Genomic DNA, 16,936 nt, shown 5'->3' on the forward strand with positions numbered 1-16,936 from the left:
TGCTTGTTCCTATTTCTGTTCACAGAGCTCAAGGAGATGTCTATCGACTTCAACAGAAGTTGGATCTGGCTCAAAGTGAGCAGGACCGAATGGCCATGGAAGTTGATAAATCCAATATTCTGAACTCGAAACACAAAGACGATCACAAGAAGCTCCAAGATGAGTTCCATTCCTTACAAGAGCTATACGACAGAACGTCCATGCAGCTCTCCAGGGCCAAGGAGAACGAAAGCAAGTTCAAGGATGATTACGATCGAACCAGTTATGATTTGAACATTACTCGCGAAAGACTGGACAAGGCCCAAGCGGAGCTCTCGAAGGTGCGAGCTGACAAAGAGAAGGTGGCCACCGAGTGCGAGAAGCTCTCCTATGAATTGGAAAGAACCTCTACCCAGCACTCCAAGGCTCATTCCAGCTTAGAAAAGACTCAAGAAGAGGTAGCACGATTGCAGGTCGAATTGGAAAAGTTCCATGATCGACACGATAAGGCTCACATGGAGCTCCGAAAGGCTCAAGCCGATGGTGAAAGCTATCGTCAAGATGCAGCCCAACTGCAATTAGAAGTCGAGCGATTCGCGGCCCGGATGGGCAAATACCAGGACACGGAAGAACGTCTCAATGATGAGATGTACAAATGCCGCCATGAGACTGAGCTCTACAAGGAAAAGATGGAAAAATTGACCCAAGATTGCGAGTTCCTCAAGTCAGCCCGGGACAAACACGAGACGGACATGTCCAGACTCCGAGCGGAATTGGACAAGGTCGAGTCCATTCGAACTCGAGCTCAATTGGAACAGGAGAAGGCTCATTCCGAAGTGACTGCAGTCCAAGCTGAGGTGAAGAAATGGCAAGACAAATATGAGAAGGCCGTGAAGGACCTTCAATTGAAGGACTCTGCCCTTCATCGAGTGGAAGTGGAACTCGATCGAACCCGAAACGATCTTGATCGAGCGAAGATCGCTGTGGAGAAAGCGGGCACATCACGGCAAGCCTATGAGGGCCAAATCACTCAATTGGAGCGGGATGTGGCCTCATGGAAGGATAAACAGGCCAAGGCTCAGGCCGAAGTCAGCGAGGTCGAGCTTAGATTTGACCAGATTGAGACGGAAAATGCTCGTCTCCGGTTCCAATTACAAGAAATTGAAGCCCAGCGAGACAAGATGGTGCGCACCAGCCAAGAAATGGAACGCCAAGAGGACAAGTTCAACGTCGAAATGGACCGAGTGAAGGATAAATTAGACCGAACACAATTGCAATATGAAAAGGCTAAGGCTGATAAGGAGAGCATCGAACTGAATGCCCTGAAACTGAGCCGTGACCTTGAGAAGGTTCAATTCGAATTAAAAGAACTCCGTGACCTTAGGGGCATGGAAGATATGAGAGGTGCCAAGGAGCGGCACGACACCGATCGACTCCAAAGGGAGTTGGATGACCTTCACGAGCGGTTTGATCGAGCGCAGATCCAAATCAAACACCTGACTGAGGATAAGGACAAATTCGAAATTGAGTCGCGAAAGTATCGCAATCAGTTGGATCATGCCCGAAACTCCTTGGACCAATCCTACGAGAATGAGACCAAACTCCGTCAAGAGTCCGATCAGTGCAAGAAAGAAATGATTCGGGCCCAAGACAAGTTGGAACAAACCGAGGCTGAGCTTCGCCGCCTGAATAGGGAACGTGATCAATTTAATCAGGACCGACTGAATCGAGACTCTGACATTGACAAATTCGAAATGGAGATCTCCCAGTTGGGCTCCGAGCGTGACCAGTTGGTCCGACAATTAGAAAAATCCCAGGACATGCTTTTGTCCTTCCAACAAGACCTCAATTTGACCGAGAATGAACTCAAGCGTGTGACTGCCGAGAATCGACGGCTTAAAGACGAATCTGATAAGTCTGAGCGGGGCATTCTGGACAGCAAGGAAAAGGAGATCCGAAATCTCAACGACAAAATCCGAGCCCTTGAATTCGATTACGACGATGCTCTCCAGAAGCACGCCAGAGAGAAAATCAAGGCCGACAAAGCAGAGCGAGACATTGTCATGCTCCAGTCCAAAATCGATCAGCTCGAGACCGACATCAAAACCCGACGACGCGAAAGCACCTCCAATGATAACACTGCCAAATATGACACGGAAATCGCTCGACTCACCAAGGAGCGCGATATGGCCCGCACCGAACTCGACGTTTGCAAGCATGACCTCAACAACATCGAGGTTGAACTCAGGAGAGCTAAGGATGAGAATGGGAGGCTACGAACTGAAGCTGAAAAAATGAGCAATGGTATTGAGAAAGGCTCCAAGGAAATCCTCGAGGCCAAGGAACGAGAAATTCAGAAACTGACCGATAGGGTTGGAGCCCTGGAGAAGGAGGTGGAATCACTCAAGAAGGAGAAATCCTCCCTCGAAAAGCAGAAGGTTGACTTGGAGAAATCTCTCAAGGAAAGCGGAAACGCAGACGCTGCCAACCTGGCTGAGAAGGAGAAGAAGATCACAGATCTGTCCGAACAAATCAAGGTCTACAAGAATGAGATTGCGGACAAAACCAAAGAGTTCCAACACGAGAAGCAAGAACTCCAGAAGGTTATCGATGAACAAAAGGAACAGATTAAAAAGGGTGGGGGATCCTCGATCCCTCCGGATGTGGAAAAAGTCTCTCAAGAGCTGACCAAAGCCAAAAAGGAAGTCCAAGAGGCGGCCATTGAAAAAGAACGGTTCCAGAGCCAATTGGAGATGTTGGTCCAAGAACTGGAACAGAAGCAGGTAAGCAATGACTTTCTATCCCGATTCTACCGGTGATATGAAGATATCTCACCATCCTACCACCAATTCTTATTATCGTACAACCTTCACCGTACTCGTTCGTCTCCCACCCGTAATGAACCAGTTTTCTCCCATGTAAACTGCCCTTCTGAGCACCCCTGTAACCTCTTGCCATATGAGGTTGTTACGTGTTGTGAAACAGTGATTTGACCACCTAACTTGTGTGCTGCCCATTCTGCCCACCCTGTTATTGTTCCCTGTACACACAGGCAATATGCCTTGGTTCTGGGATCTGGGGGTTGTTTCACTTTGTTTCAAGTGAGGCTATTTTGGAGGGAATCAGTCGATTGGTCGAGGCCTTCATTGCATGCTCAAACGGAATTTAACAATCTGACTCATCCTTGCGTACAGTACAGACCAACATCTTAGAAAACTAGATAGCTCGTTCCAATTGCTGGATCCTGTCACATAACAGTAGCCATTTTCAGACCTTGCTCTCTCTTTCCTGTTTCCCCCCAAAAAACAATAACGCTAACATGCAAGTCATAAACACATTATTTGCTTTGATGGCCCGTTTGCCAGGTGCATAGCCTTCAGCTCACATTCAAACTCATGTGCTTCCCGTTGTTGCTTGTTGCTGCAACTACTTCTAGGTACAACATATTTAGAAATAGATCTTAGAACCAGGTTTTAATTGCCCCTAGATCGACTTGCATGAGGCCAACCAGCGTTTGGCCAAAGGTGGTAGTAGCCCCGCATCTGGGGCGCCTAATCTGCCTCAAAACCAGGAATTGACCAACCTCAAGAAAACCATTGACCAACAGAAAAAGAATTTGGAGGAGCTCAAATTGAAACTTGAGCAAAAAGATAAGACGGTCAATGAGCTTGACTCAAAACTAAAGAAAGTGAGTGAACTTGTTCCACCTTGTTTTGATCTCAGTGGTGTGACCCTCTTTCTCTATGCATTTGTCCGTTTTGTATAGTTTTGTACTTTGCACGCCACATACACCTATGTTATTTGTCATTTAACATTTTTTTGTTTCTCTTGGAGTTTCCATTTGTCTTTCGAATCTTAAGATGTGTCTCATTCTTGGAAAACTTTTCAGGGCGGCGCTCCTAATAATGAAAACCACGCAAAACTCATGAAGGAACTCGTTGATGCTCAGGATGTTATCAAAAAGTCCAAACAAGAGAATGACAGATTGCTCCAACTGGTCAAGACATCCCAAGAGGAGCAAACTCTCAAAGAGAAGCTGATCCAGGAGCTCCAAGAGTACGTATCCCCACGAGTCCCTTGTTTTTTCTCACTACTTACGTCGTATACCGTGTTTTGTGTAACCCATTCATGGATTGATCAACGATGTTGAAGCATGATCGTGTTATCACGAAACATTCTATTAATCTATGCGCAATCCATCCCAATTCCTTGGAGATACTGATGCTGATGCCAAGTGATTGCACATTTTTGCAGATTTCGGATGACCCTTGTGAACCCAAACCCGTCCCAAAAGTCCCTCTCGCATCAATGTACACAAACCAGTTTTGTGCAAACTTTCGTGAAAACCACTCAAACTTTGGCCGCTGAACTCGAGAGTGAAACTTTAGTTTAAGTGTGTAATGAAACTAGTATAGAAAAGTCAAAGCAAATCCAAAAGGTGGCTTCATTAACTCGAACCTACTTCACCTCTTTGGTAACCCTGAATCTGGATCCTACCCCAGAATTATTAATCACTCATTTAATTCAAAAGGCAATCGCCTCATTTTAGAAGGAAAACAAAAACAAAACAAAAATATTGATTGGTGCTGATGAAAAGCGAAAGCGGCCACTACCCTTATCCTTGTCCTCTGTCCCTCCAATTGATTCTAAGTTGGTGCAAGCAATGTGCCAATCAATGTCGAGTGCGGTATGGATCAAAATTGGTTTCCAAGTTCTTTTTATAGTGGCACCTCAAGAATGTCTGGAAGAGAGAGACGGAGGAAGATGTCCAAGATTGGGATCTTGGCTCAGTTAATTTCCGCACTTTATTTTTTTTCACCGTAACGTAAGACAAAACAGTTTCAGGGTCAGAATGCTGGCCGTGATCCAGGTATGCTAAGCATTACTGGATTTTTCCTTGCGGTTGATCTCTTTCAAGCATGTGAGTGGTCATTAAAGAAAGAGTACTGGAAACTAGTTTTGAATTCCAAAGCATTATTCTCTTTCCGAAAACGAGCATCCCTCTGCATGTGTTTTCGTTTTCCATTCTCTCAAGCATTTCTACCTTCACGATCTTTCTCCCTCAAAAGTTCGGCTTCAGCGTTTTCGACGAGCACCATATTTTCTCATCTCTTCAAAAGAACAAGATCCGCGGTCGTTTTCTTCCATCTCTCTCTGATGATGGCACCTCTATTCAATGTGACCCTTTGTTTCTCTCTCAAGCACTTCAAAATTCTTACCTGATGCATCTGCACGCGATCCTCAAATTATCGCTCAAAATTGGATGGAGAGCAATCCTGCCTTTCCGTTCACAATTTCCCCAAACTGCACCGCTTTCATTTCAAAGTTTTTTCAAAACCAAGAAAATTTAAAACGCCTTACCACAATAGCCCAAATAGACATGGATAATAATCTACTATTGCTTATCTTTTTAGGAAACAAAAGCAGTTGGCGGCACAAAAAGCCTCAGGAACGGCAAGTGGGCCGCCACTGGGCTCCCCCGGGCCAGCTGGACGTGGTGATGGTAGAGGTAGAGGTACATAGTGTTCCAATTCCAAATGTAGTTAGAACAAACATAACTGGGTTCCTTTTTGGGTGTCATGTGTTTCAGGTCGAGGCCGAGGGAGAGGTCGAGGAGGGGGACGAGGCGGAGGACCGCCTCCACCACAGCAGCAAGGACCTCCAGGAGCGACCAATCCAGGTGAGGTTAAGGCTGCTCCATCGCCTGCCGTTCCCCAAGCAATCAAGCCTGTGGCCAATGCAACGCCCAATTCAACCCAGAATGCTCAAAAGCCACCAGCAGCTGTGGCTGCAGCAGCAGGAGCTCCTGCCCCCGCACAACAGCCTCCGCCCAAGTCTCAGACCACTGCGGGACCAAATTCAGCTGGTGCCACACCCAAAACAAATGGAGCTAATGGAGTGCCACCAACCTCCAAACCTGCCACTGCCAAACCTCCCGTCAAAGCTCAAACTAATCCTCTCCCCAACAATACACAAGCTAAACCAGTTGCCCAAGCTCCTCAGGCTGCCAAACCCGCCGGTCCCGTGGCTGCCCAAGCCAAGCAACCAGCGTCCAATGCGGTAGCTGCAACAAAACCAGCGGCTCCTGGTCCAGCCAAACCTGCTGGAAATGTCGCAACCAAGCAGGCAGCCCCTGGTGCAAAACCGGTGCAAGGTGGTCCTACCAAACCTGCGGCTCAAGGTGCAGCCAAGCCAGCCGCTCCAGGAGCTGCAAAACCGCCAGGAGGGCAGCCTGCAGCGGCTAAGGCTCAGGGGCAGCCGGGTGCGAAGCCTGCACCCAAGCCTGCTCAAGGAGCACCAGCTGCTGCGAAACCTGCAGCCAATGCTCCACCAGGCGCGGCTAAGACTGGCCAGAAGCCAGGTGTTCCAGCACAGGGTGCCAATGGAGACCCTAATGATCCAATGGTAAGTGTGCATGCCTTGAAGCGCTTATGGTGTGCCATATAATCCAATTCAATGTTTGCATCGACAACACTAATATGTGAATATTTCTGTTTTTTCCATTTTTCCACGTGCTCTATTGCTGTTGTTCGACTTCGATGTCTTCATTTCTCCCTGAAGGCTCAGCTACTTCAAGGAAACCCTATGGACGCGTTGGGTGCGGCCTCTGCAGGTGCCAAAGAGGCCGCAGAAGTTGGTGCTAAACTCAGTAGTAACGTGGGTGGCTTTTTCAAGAGCTTTTTCTAAGGAGTGGTATATTTGTTTTGCTCCTTCTTCATCTTGTTAGCCACAAAAGCCATACTCTAATGAACATGCTTCCAGCCACGATGGCCTGAACAAAAACAAACGAACCGAAAACTCCTGCTCCTTCGGAAGTGCCCCCAAGTCAATTGAACTAGTTCAGGATTATGCTCTGCCTGGTGTTCCCATAATGTAATCGCCAACTACTCAATGACCTAAAAGCAGCATTCTCAGTAGCCAGCTAGCTCTGAATCGACTATGCCATGCCAAGACAGGCTACTTTTCTGTCGTCCCTACTCCAACACGTATCCTGCATTGATGACATAAACTGTTCCTTCGTCGTGTGCTCCACCGATTGTGTGAAATCCGTGCAAACACGAGCCATCGCCTTTTGCCTTGATTGTCGTTTAATCGTTAAAGGAGATGATAATGATGATGAGGGCCCTGATGATGAAGATGGCTGTGTTAATCCTCCCCCTCTATCCTGTGACTTCATTATGCTATCTATCCAAGTGCTTGTTGGTTGTATCTGCATCAAACACTAAGAATGCAAAAGAGAAACAAAGCCATTGACGATGGAACCCCACTCAGTGATCCAAGATTGTACACGAAACCCAAACCCCCCAAATTCCATTTCGACTTCCTACAAAGATTGGTGTGACGACAAACGACATGTCGCTTTGGAGTGCTCCAAATCTTTTATTTTATGTCGGACCACTATGGATGTGTTTGAGGACAATTGCCCATTGTCAATGGGGTGGTGGTGTTTGGGGACGATGACATTAATGCATCCAATGTCTGTTCCCAGTATTGTCGACGGCAAGGGCGCACGCTCTTTTGGAACTAAAAAGAGTACGTAAACCGATGAAACAGCTGATATCCAAATACAGCATCTAGTGCCTCTAAAGTTTCTTAACTAATATTCATCTGTTGTGTATGAATGGTTATTGTGGTGGTCTTCTTCTCCTTGCACTCTAATTCGTCAACTGCAACTTCTACTGCTATTGCTAATTCTACAACTACTAATACAACTGCTACTACTAACTACAACAATTTCTGCTTCTCCTCCTCCAACCAACATTGCTGAATTTGTTCCAAGTATGCTTCAACAATCTGCTAACAAGTTGTCTGTTTTCAATGACAAGAACAGCATGACCCAAGTTTTATAAACACACGTTTTCCAAGAACTTTGATTCTGCCTCATTCGTGTTCCTTCCTCACCCATTGCTAATTAGACGAAGAAAACCCACTCTCGGTCTTGGAGGACTGACATTTGAGTCCACAAACAAGCCAGTTTGATCCACTAATGAGACGCTGGGTCCCTTTGTTGTCTCATACTTAATGTTTCGCACTCACACATTGAATAAACCACGTGCATCTTTTTGTTAAGCCCAATGTCAGCTGTGGGTATGGACGAAGAGATTCCACGTCCCATCATATGGGTGAGGACATCAGCATTGTTATAAGCGACCTCTCAAGTTTACCTGTGGAAGAAGAAGATCGGGATCAAGAGCACTCCGAGACTTTGATAAACCGCTTGGAGGAGCTGGTGGGTGAATTGGAGGAAGAGATCGTGAAGCGTAATTCTTGGATCCTTTTCCTGGGTGTTCAGAAATCCGAGCCTTCATTGGAGAACTTCAATCCCAACAGCTTCGTTCAGGGTCTTCATTCGATTTATCACTCGTTGGACAACCTCAAGGAGATCGTACACAAGTATGAGGCTCACATTTCTAAGCAATTTGCCGAGATCTGCGAGAGGGAAAGTGTGGTCGATTCCAAAGAAGTGCAAATCCAGTCTGTGGTGAAGGACAACGGCAGACTTCTGAAGAAACTTCAGATCTACCAACAAGAGATCACGCGTCTCATGGAAGTGGGCCAACCAGAAGATCGACAGAGTGAGATAACCAAAATCCTGGACGAAAAAGACGACAAAATCTTTGAATTGGAAGACTTCCTGAACATGAGACATGAGGCGTCCGACCACGGCCATGTCCCAGAGGGAGACCTTTATGAAAAGGTAAGTGCTGTTTTCTTGCATTCGCCTCTTTATACTTTATAATCGGGGATTTGAAGTGCTTAAGATCTCGAAGAAAGAGTATATTTCTTCAACTTCATAAAATTTCGCAATGTATTTAAGTTATTCAATATATGGATTATCGGTTCCACTATGTGAATAATTCGGGCTCTAAGCATTAAATGTTAGTGCTGTTAAGTTTGCAATTTGTGGTCAAAGTTATTAAGCGAGTTTTTTGAGTAAGTTAATAGCACTTGAAATTCAAAAAGAGTTGATCATATGTACGTTAAGTATTGATTACACCATGCACCAATGGGGTACCCCCACGTGGTTTCGTGAACGCAATATTGAAATGCGACAGCAATAGTTTTATCCTGTCTTACTTCAAAATGTGCGTTCACGAAACTAACTGATACTCCCAGGAGGTGCAACGTGGTACAAATCGCATCTCAAAATATGCTCTCACGAAACCATGCGGGGGTACCCCATTGATGGAAAGTAGGTAATTCACATTGATTTTTTTTCGATCTTAACCTGATCGAAAAAACTGTAGAATTTTTAAAATCTCTACACAAATAAAGTGAAAAACTATCTTCTCACTTGTAGTGAGTTCAAATCCCAGTCAGTGCCAGGCTTTGGCCTTTCTGGGAGGAGACGAGGAGTAAGGGTTACTGCAGGTCCCGGCTTAGATTCTCTTCCTGACCTTTCTCTAAAGGAAACTTTTTTGTTTCTCCACTAACTATTAAGAATGTATTCATATTGAAAGGGTTGTAAACTTGACGTTGTACAGACTGAACGAGTCATATGATGGAATGACATGACAAAAGTTGTTACATTGCAAGAAAATAAACAGTTCCATAACTTAGGGCTTAGGTTTGAGTAGGAAATGATTATTTCCCCCGAAATAAATGTTTGACAATCGTTTCGTTTAGATCATGCGTTTGGAGCAAAGACTCCAAAGGGCAAACAGCAATGGCCAATCTGCGGATATGGATGTGTACATGAGGAAGTTGGAACGTCATAATTATTTTCTCGAGGGTCAACGCTCCTCTCTCCACTCTGAAATTGACAACCTTAGGTAACTTCAGAACCATTCTGAGACTTCATCACTCCATTTGAAACTTCCCATTCAATCCCTGTCGTTTTTCATTCTCAGAACGGAACTGATTCTAGCCAAAATCAAGGAAAAAGAAGTGTTCATTGGGTGGATGGATCTGCACCCCAAATTACACGAAAACTGCCCAGATCTGGCTAAGTTCTTGAGCTCCCTCAATCAAGAGTGCAAACGTCTACGCAAGACCCTCATCCAGGTACCCCAAATGTTCATTGTTAATGCATTGCATGGTAATCATTATTTATGGCTCTTTAGCACACGCATCAGATGTCCACGGACTCGGATAATGAGCTTAAGTTGTTCCCTGGTCGGGCCAGCATCTCTTTGCTTGAACGTGAATTCTCCCAAGACATTGACGTGAGATATTCAAATTGCATTCCAAAACTACCATACATCTCCTCAAGTGCAACTGTTCTTGTTTCTAGGATGACTCCTCAGATGTGTTCTCCACTTGTTCCCAACAGAGTCTGAGCCACTCTCCAGTTCCTTATGAAGAGTCCGGTTCCAAAAAATCCTGCTTGCCCCACTCTCCGTTTCTCCATCCTTCCGTGTCAAGTTATGAATACCTCCATAGATTGCCAGAAAGTCAAGACACCGTGAAGAATCCTCGTAATCGGCATTTCTCTTTCTCATAGATGTCGTCGTGATCTTTTTCCTCCACATCTCATATCATATCCTAAATCCTCTTCCTGAGTCTATTCAAGTCTCGTTCTCAATTGTCTCTTTCACTCGGGGTCAATTTAGCTTGTTTTTACTGATGAATGAAAGGACCAGACTAAAGGAATCGGCCTCCATTTCCCCTCTTGACTCCTTTTGAGAATACTCGAGCTATAACGTCATTATTTGACGGCTAGGCGTGGATGAAAGAAATACTTACACTCTCACAGACACACCAGACAGAATAATCATTAGGTAGCCCAAAGAACTGTTACGTTTGCACATCATTATTACATTCATGATGATAGGTCCCAGTTGTTGTCTACTACTTTTGTCTTTGCATCATCATTGCTCTATCATTATTATTGTGATTATAATTATCATTATGAGTATTATTGCTATTAACTATTAACCATGCGTGAATGTTTATCATGAACAAAGCTATTGCGAATAACCTTACATACGTCTCCTTAATCCTCTAAAAGCTATTGGTCTCTTTCTCCACTTGTCAACATCACCACCCTCACTCAATATTATCCTCAATAATAACTACTCTCATTATTATCCTCTTTATTATTACGGCTTTGGGCCATGGGAATGTCATGGCCTGTTCATTATCATTATTATTGCTGATATCAAACTACCGGACGCTCTTGTTGATTAAATATCAAACTCAAGTTTTGATGTACTAACAACTCCCTTACTTTTTACTATCTAAACTTCTCCAACAAGAATAGAACAACTAATACTATTATTATTACAAGAACAACAACAAACAATCCCTATAATCACTATGTACGAATTGAAATGTTATGAATAAATTTATTTCTGCTGAAGTTCAATCCACTGGAAGTCCTCATTTTCATCTCACTACTTTAAATTGAACTTCGATGACCTCATCCAAAATCTTCGTTTTTTTTGCAACTGCTATGTAAACGCCAATCAATTGCAACTGCTATGTAAACGCCAATCGCGTCCATAAGTCCCAACCAGCGTGGGGCTCCATTCAATGCCACTCTGATCAAATCCGGGAATCAACAATGTTTAGAATGTTGTTAAGTAACTTTTAACTATGCTCTCAAGACTTTTAAAGATGTCTTTTAATATCAGTAAATCAAGAATTTCAATTTCTGTTATGTAAAAAAAAGTTTTGTTTTAAAATAAACGACACTTAAACGCACTGAATGGTACATCAGACTACAAGTGTTGCGGCTACTAACCTATTACAAGTTGAATGAGTTGTACGAGTTGCAAACTGTCTCTCAGAGTGTCAGTACTACAAGGCATTATGTTTCAGTAACAAAAGTGAAGTCATAAATTCTTAAATTATATCCAGTGTTAAGAAAACCTAAAGGGGCTGAAAACTTTTGTCAATGGTACAGTTCACTTTTTGGTTAATAAGGTTTTTATGTTTTACATGATCCCACTGAAAGTTTGCAAAAACGCTGTTCCTTAATAGTCCTAAAAAACATATTTTGTTTGGCAAGTGTTTCACTGAACTGTTTTAGAGTTGTGAAGGTACTTTGCTGGGGGCTGAAGACATTTGACGCTGACTGTATATGAAGCACATTTATAGATAATTATATCTACAATATACATTCTAACCATGCTATAAGATACCCAATATTTCATTTTGAGCTAATATAGCATCACACAATGAAACACAATTAGTTTATGTGAGTACCTGAGATCAAAAGTGTACTTAATATGTCAATTTATGTGTAGCAAGTGGTCGTCAGCAAATTTGGTGTCCAATTTTGACGAAAACAGGAACGTTCAATTTACAACAGCTAAGTAGCGGCTATCTATGGTGACCGGACATCTCGACTCAGCGGATAACTCGACCCAGAGGGCAACTCAACCCAGAGCAATAAATAACCACAACATATTGACCAAAAAAAACATGATTTTGGAACAAAACTAAAGCTTGATGAGTTATTCAATTTGCATACAAAGATGCTAGCATCGGTAAGGCATTACATAAAAAATCAAGTATTATTAAAACATTATCAAGCTTGATTTTCATACCTTGATTGATGTAAAAATAACTTGCTTTTAATGACCAAATGATGAATTGCATAATAAAACCTTTCAAATTTTGACATATTTTACATCACAGTTTCAATTTTGCTCCATAAGAATGAACTATTTGTAAGCCAACATATTGGGCTTAGTTTCTGTATTGGATCGCGTTGTCCACTGGGTCGAATTGTCCCGGATCGAAGTCCAATGGGTCGAGTTGTCAGCTGGGTCGAGACGTCCGGTCACCATAAAAAGGGGCTATTTTAAATTACTCTCAGTAACCCAAGAGTAAACAGACTAAATATGGAAAGTTCGATGAGCATATTTGGTTGAAAGTGGGTAAAGCTTTTCAAATGTGTGGTTGGACATATCGCACGTTTAAGTCCATAGATAGCATCACGATGCTAACTCTATACAAGTCGATTGTCCACCCACATCTTGAATATGCTTCACCTATTTGGGCTCCAATGAGTTCAGCAGGTTTGCAAAAGGTCGAACAAGTCCAAAGATGTTTCACTAGGAACATCACAGGAATGAGAGAGCTCTCCTATTGGGAGAGACTAAAAAAGTTGGGACTGTACAGTGTTCACAGAGAAGGTACGAAAGGTATCTGATATTATACGTTTTCAAAAGCATTCATGAGCTTTGCCCCAACCCAGTATTTAGGGTTAATTGCAATGACATCAGAGGCTTAATGTGCGTTTTGAGAGCACCTTCAAGCCCTCGAGAATCCAAGCTAGTTCGAACAATGAAGTCCATATCTCTTCTTTCTCAGGCTCCCTTCATTGTTTAATTTGCTTCCCTCTAATATTCGTAGGGAATACGTAGGCCTTGTTGATCCGGTAGAATCTTTCAAGTCAGACTTGGACCAATTTTTAGATAGCATTCCAGATCAACCCAACATTAAAGGACTAGCTTGGTCTGCCAACACAAATTCATTGGCGGACCAAATGTCATATAAAGATTAAAAGGTAATAAACAGACGAGTTATAATATTGCATTTTATTAGTACTGGGGATTACATTCCCTATAGCGGTTTGAAAAGCCCGTGAAAAAGCAAACCAAAAGGTAAATAGAAAAATGGTGATTCCCACCTATTCACCCACACACGAGCACCACGAAAACCACACGTGCACAAAAACCACATTACAAACAAGGGGTAAATGAAGAAGTCACACGTTGGTCCGAAATTCTCGCGCCATAAGAACTCGAAATGACTAGAGCAACTTGTAGTCACAGATCAAAATGCTTTAGAGGCCACCAAGGACCTAAGGTTTTCAAGTTGTCCTGGGTCCAGATGGAGTAACATCTCAGTCTCTGATGAGATGCTCGCAGGTTCGTGCCCCTGTTTTTTCGTACTTGATGCGTTGCATCTTGGATCAGGGCAAGTTCCCCTCTTCTCTGAAACTAGCTCATGTTGTTCCAATTTTTAAAGGGGGAGATAAGTCGCTCCCCAGTAACTATAGGCCGATTTCTCTCACTTCGAATATTGCGAAGGTGTTTGAGAAGATCATGAAGTCCAAACTTGTTGAATTTCTTGAAGTCAATGAAGTCATTACTCCTAGTCAGCAAAGGTTCCGAGCACATTTTAGCACGGTTGCCCAACTGATTGAGGACTTAGAGCAAGTCATTGAGGCAAGACATGAGTCAGTTGATGTTGTCTATCTTGATTTTGCCAAGGCCTTTGATAAAGTAGATCATGGCCTTTTGTTGAATGGACTTCATGTCATTGGGATCCAAGGCAAGGTTCTCAATTGGTTAAAAAGTTTCATTTCTGGTAGGAAGCAATTGGTTAAGGTTAAGGGATTCCTTAGTGACATACATGATGTCAAGTCAGGTGTTCCCCAGGGCTCCATCTTAGGGCCCCTCCTTTTTATAATATTCGTTGCCCCACTTCAAAAGCTTAGTATTACTGCCAGTCTCTCTTCTTATGCTGACAACACTCAGTTAGTTTCTAGTAGGAATGGCCAAGATTCCAGTAGCCTGGCAAAGGATCTCGATAGAATCCACTCTTGGGTAATTGATTATTTAGTTTATGCAATATGGCCCTGAACGAAATGAAATTTCGTTCGATGACCTTCGGGTCAACTCCTTTGAATACTCCACTCGTAGATAATGGAGGTAAAGATATTGAGCAGGTTTCATCTATGAAATATTTAGGAATAGGGTTGGGTACCCATGAAAAAAAAAGCCAGGAGACTTATGGGAAACCTGAGGCATGCCTAACCTTCTTGCAAAGGAATCCCCGAAACACATACATACAAGTCTCACTCATGTACCATGGTTCGAAGGCACTTCAACTCTTTTTTCTGGAGGGGGAGAATCATCAAACTCTGTGTACACAACAATAGCGATGATAGTTTTTGTTGCAATATGATCTATGCCCACATGAACTTGGCCATCTCTCCTCACTTTCCTCACTGTTACCAGGTGTCAGCTCGGGTGGATTCCCAATGTTTTATCATATTCAGTTTTAATTAAGTACTCGAACATACATCCATCGTTACATACTAACACATTGTGTAGTCGGTAATTGCTTCCCACGCCCACTCAACCCACAATCCACTAGTGATCTTCATTAACTTCACTAATCATGTCTGATTCCGATTCCAAACCAAATAATTTGCGACCAAGCAGCTTGAGGATAGGTTTCGCTTGGTTTTGGAAAAGTGCCTCAAAAATCAAATAACACTTTCGCCGTCGAAAATGAAGATTGGTTCCCAGGTGAAATACACCGCAATTGATACCAACTGCCGCAATCAGGATTGAATATTATGGACAAGGCTACTCCACTTCGTCCGCCCTCTTCTTTCTACCAAGAATGCTTGGCAATGGTTGCCCGAGCACCAAAATGCCAACTTAAACCAACTTAGCTGCATTTTTTGAACTTCCAATCATAAATCACCCAAATTCTTTCTCAAGCCTTCAAAATAACAACAACAACAATCAAAAAATTCTCTGCTGTTAAAGTTCATTCCACTGCTTCCAATTGGTTCATTTTCATCTCACTTCTTGGCGATTTAAATGGATTCATCAAAGTCCTCGTGCCTATTGCAACCGCTATGTAAACGCCCATTGCATGCATAAGCCCAGCCCATTCGTGTAGAGTTCCACTCAATGCCAATATCGCCCGATTGAGTGACAAGCACGGCCCCACCATCTCCGCCCACACGTTGTTCCATGAAGTCCAGAGCCCTTTTGATAGCCACGTTGCTCTTTTCGCCCTTTTCCACGTGTTCGGAAATTCTCCGAGCTACCAAAGCCCGAAGGAAAGATTCGCCCAATCCCGTGGTTGAAATGGCAGCTTGGGAAAAGAAAAAAAAGTCAGAAAGGAATATTCTGATCAGCGAATTGAATGAATGGCTCCATGAAGGAAGATGGTTAAAAATAAAACCAAGATTTTTGGAGAACCTCAAAATTATGGTTACCACACACAAGATCCAAAGCAATTTAAACTTCAACCTTCTTTAACAAACATGACAACTAGCTTCCTCGTTTATTTCTGTTTCCCACCCAGCAAAACAAAGTGCACGGAATCAATGGAATCAATCCACCAGTGCCATGACAGCAACACATGATAAGCAGCAAAAATTTCACCCAGTGTTGTCACTGCTGCTGATGCATGGAACATAAAGTTTAGCTCACTAGTAAGCCTTGATGTAGAAACTTCATTCTCATTCCACAATTACATGCTTTCAGAGCAACGCCTTAGTCTTAAAAACATCTCAATGATAATGATCTTTTAGTCGTATTTCTCTTGCTAAAACAGTTAGTATTTTGTAATGTTTTGTGTCAAAAAATGATTAAAAAATCACTATATTTTCCTTCAATTTTTTGACAAGCTTACAAGTATTCTTAATCTTTGTCGCAAAAAATATCGTTTTTTACCGTTTTATGGCTAATTTTGTTACCTTTTTCCTTAAATGCTTCGGTAATTTTTCTACCTTTAAGTTACCTATTTCCGGGTTCTACTGATGATACAAAACTGGTATGTGATAGGAACAGAAATGAAAAGAGTCACTTTCAAGTCCAAAGAGACAAGCTAAGCAGGGCGCTAAGGTAGTTAAACAGCCTCAAAACCGCAAAAAGTACTTTTCTTACCTCCTCTAAGCTGAATTTTTCCTCTTTTTGAGAAAGAAAATTCTCAAAACTAGATCAATGTTGCAGATCTATTCCTGTGAAAAGAGGAAAAATAAGCAGGGGGAAGGATTCTTTGTATAGGGAATGTAATCCCCAGTACTAATAAAATGCAATATTATAACTCGTCTGTTTATTACCTTTTAATCTTTATATGACATTTGGTCCGCCAATGAATTTGTGTTGGCAGACCAAGCTAGTCCTTTAATGTAGGGTTGATCTGGAATGCTATCTAAAAATTGGTCCAAGTCTGACTTGAAAGATGCTACCGGATCAACAAGGCCTACGTATTCCCTACGAATATTAGAGGGAAGCAAATTAAACAATGAAGG

General features: G+C 42.9%; 2 protein-coding genes across 2 annotated transcripts in view; one reads left to right on the forward strand and one right to left on the reverse strand.

Annotated features, from left to right (window-relative positions):
* Positions 1-11,287, forward strand: part of LOC131886302 (major antigen-like) — a 31,369-nt gene extending 20,082 nt beyond the window's left edge. The window contains exons 14-23 of the mRNA XM_059234590.1: positions 26-2,762; positions 3,467-3,667; positions 3,869-4,035; positions 5,394-5,488; positions 5,570-6,384; positions 8,051-8,677; positions 9,607-9,752; positions 9,831-9,984; positions 10,044-10,145; positions 10,214-11,287. Coding sequence (XP_059090573.1) covers positions 26-2,762; positions 3,467-3,667; positions 3,869-4,035; positions 5,394-5,488; positions 5,570-6,384; positions 8,051-8,677; positions 9,607-9,752; positions 9,831-9,984; positions 10,044-10,145; positions 10,214-10,423 — 5,254 coding nt within the window. The 3' untranslated portion in view covers positions 10,424-11,287. The remainder of the gene's footprint in view (positions 1-25; positions 2,763-3,466; positions 3,668-3,868; positions 4,036-5,393; positions 5,489-5,569; positions 6,385-8,050; positions 8,678-9,606; positions 9,753-9,830; positions 9,985-10,043; positions 10,146-10,213) is intronic.
* Positions 11,288-15,396: 4,109 nt separating this feature from the next.
* Positions 15,397-16,936, reverse strand: part of LOC131886143 (isoaspartyl peptidase/L-asparaginase-like) — a 3,416-nt gene continuing 1,876 nt past the window's right edge. The window contains exon 4 of the mRNA XM_059234399.1: positions 15,397-15,771. Coding sequence (XP_059090382.1) covers positions 15,488-15,771 — 284 coding nt within the window. The 3' untranslated portion in view covers positions 15,397-15,487. The remainder of the gene's footprint in view (positions 15,772-16,936) is intronic.

The sequence above is a fragment of the Tigriopus californicus genome, chromosome 9 (assembly GCF_007210705.1).
Source record: "Tigriopus californicus strain San Diego chromosome 9, Tcal_SD_v2.1, whole genome shotgun sequence".
Classification (NCBI taxonomy): Eukaryota; Metazoa; Arthropoda; class Copepoda; order Harpacticoida; family Harpacticidae; genus Tigriopus; species Tigriopus californicus.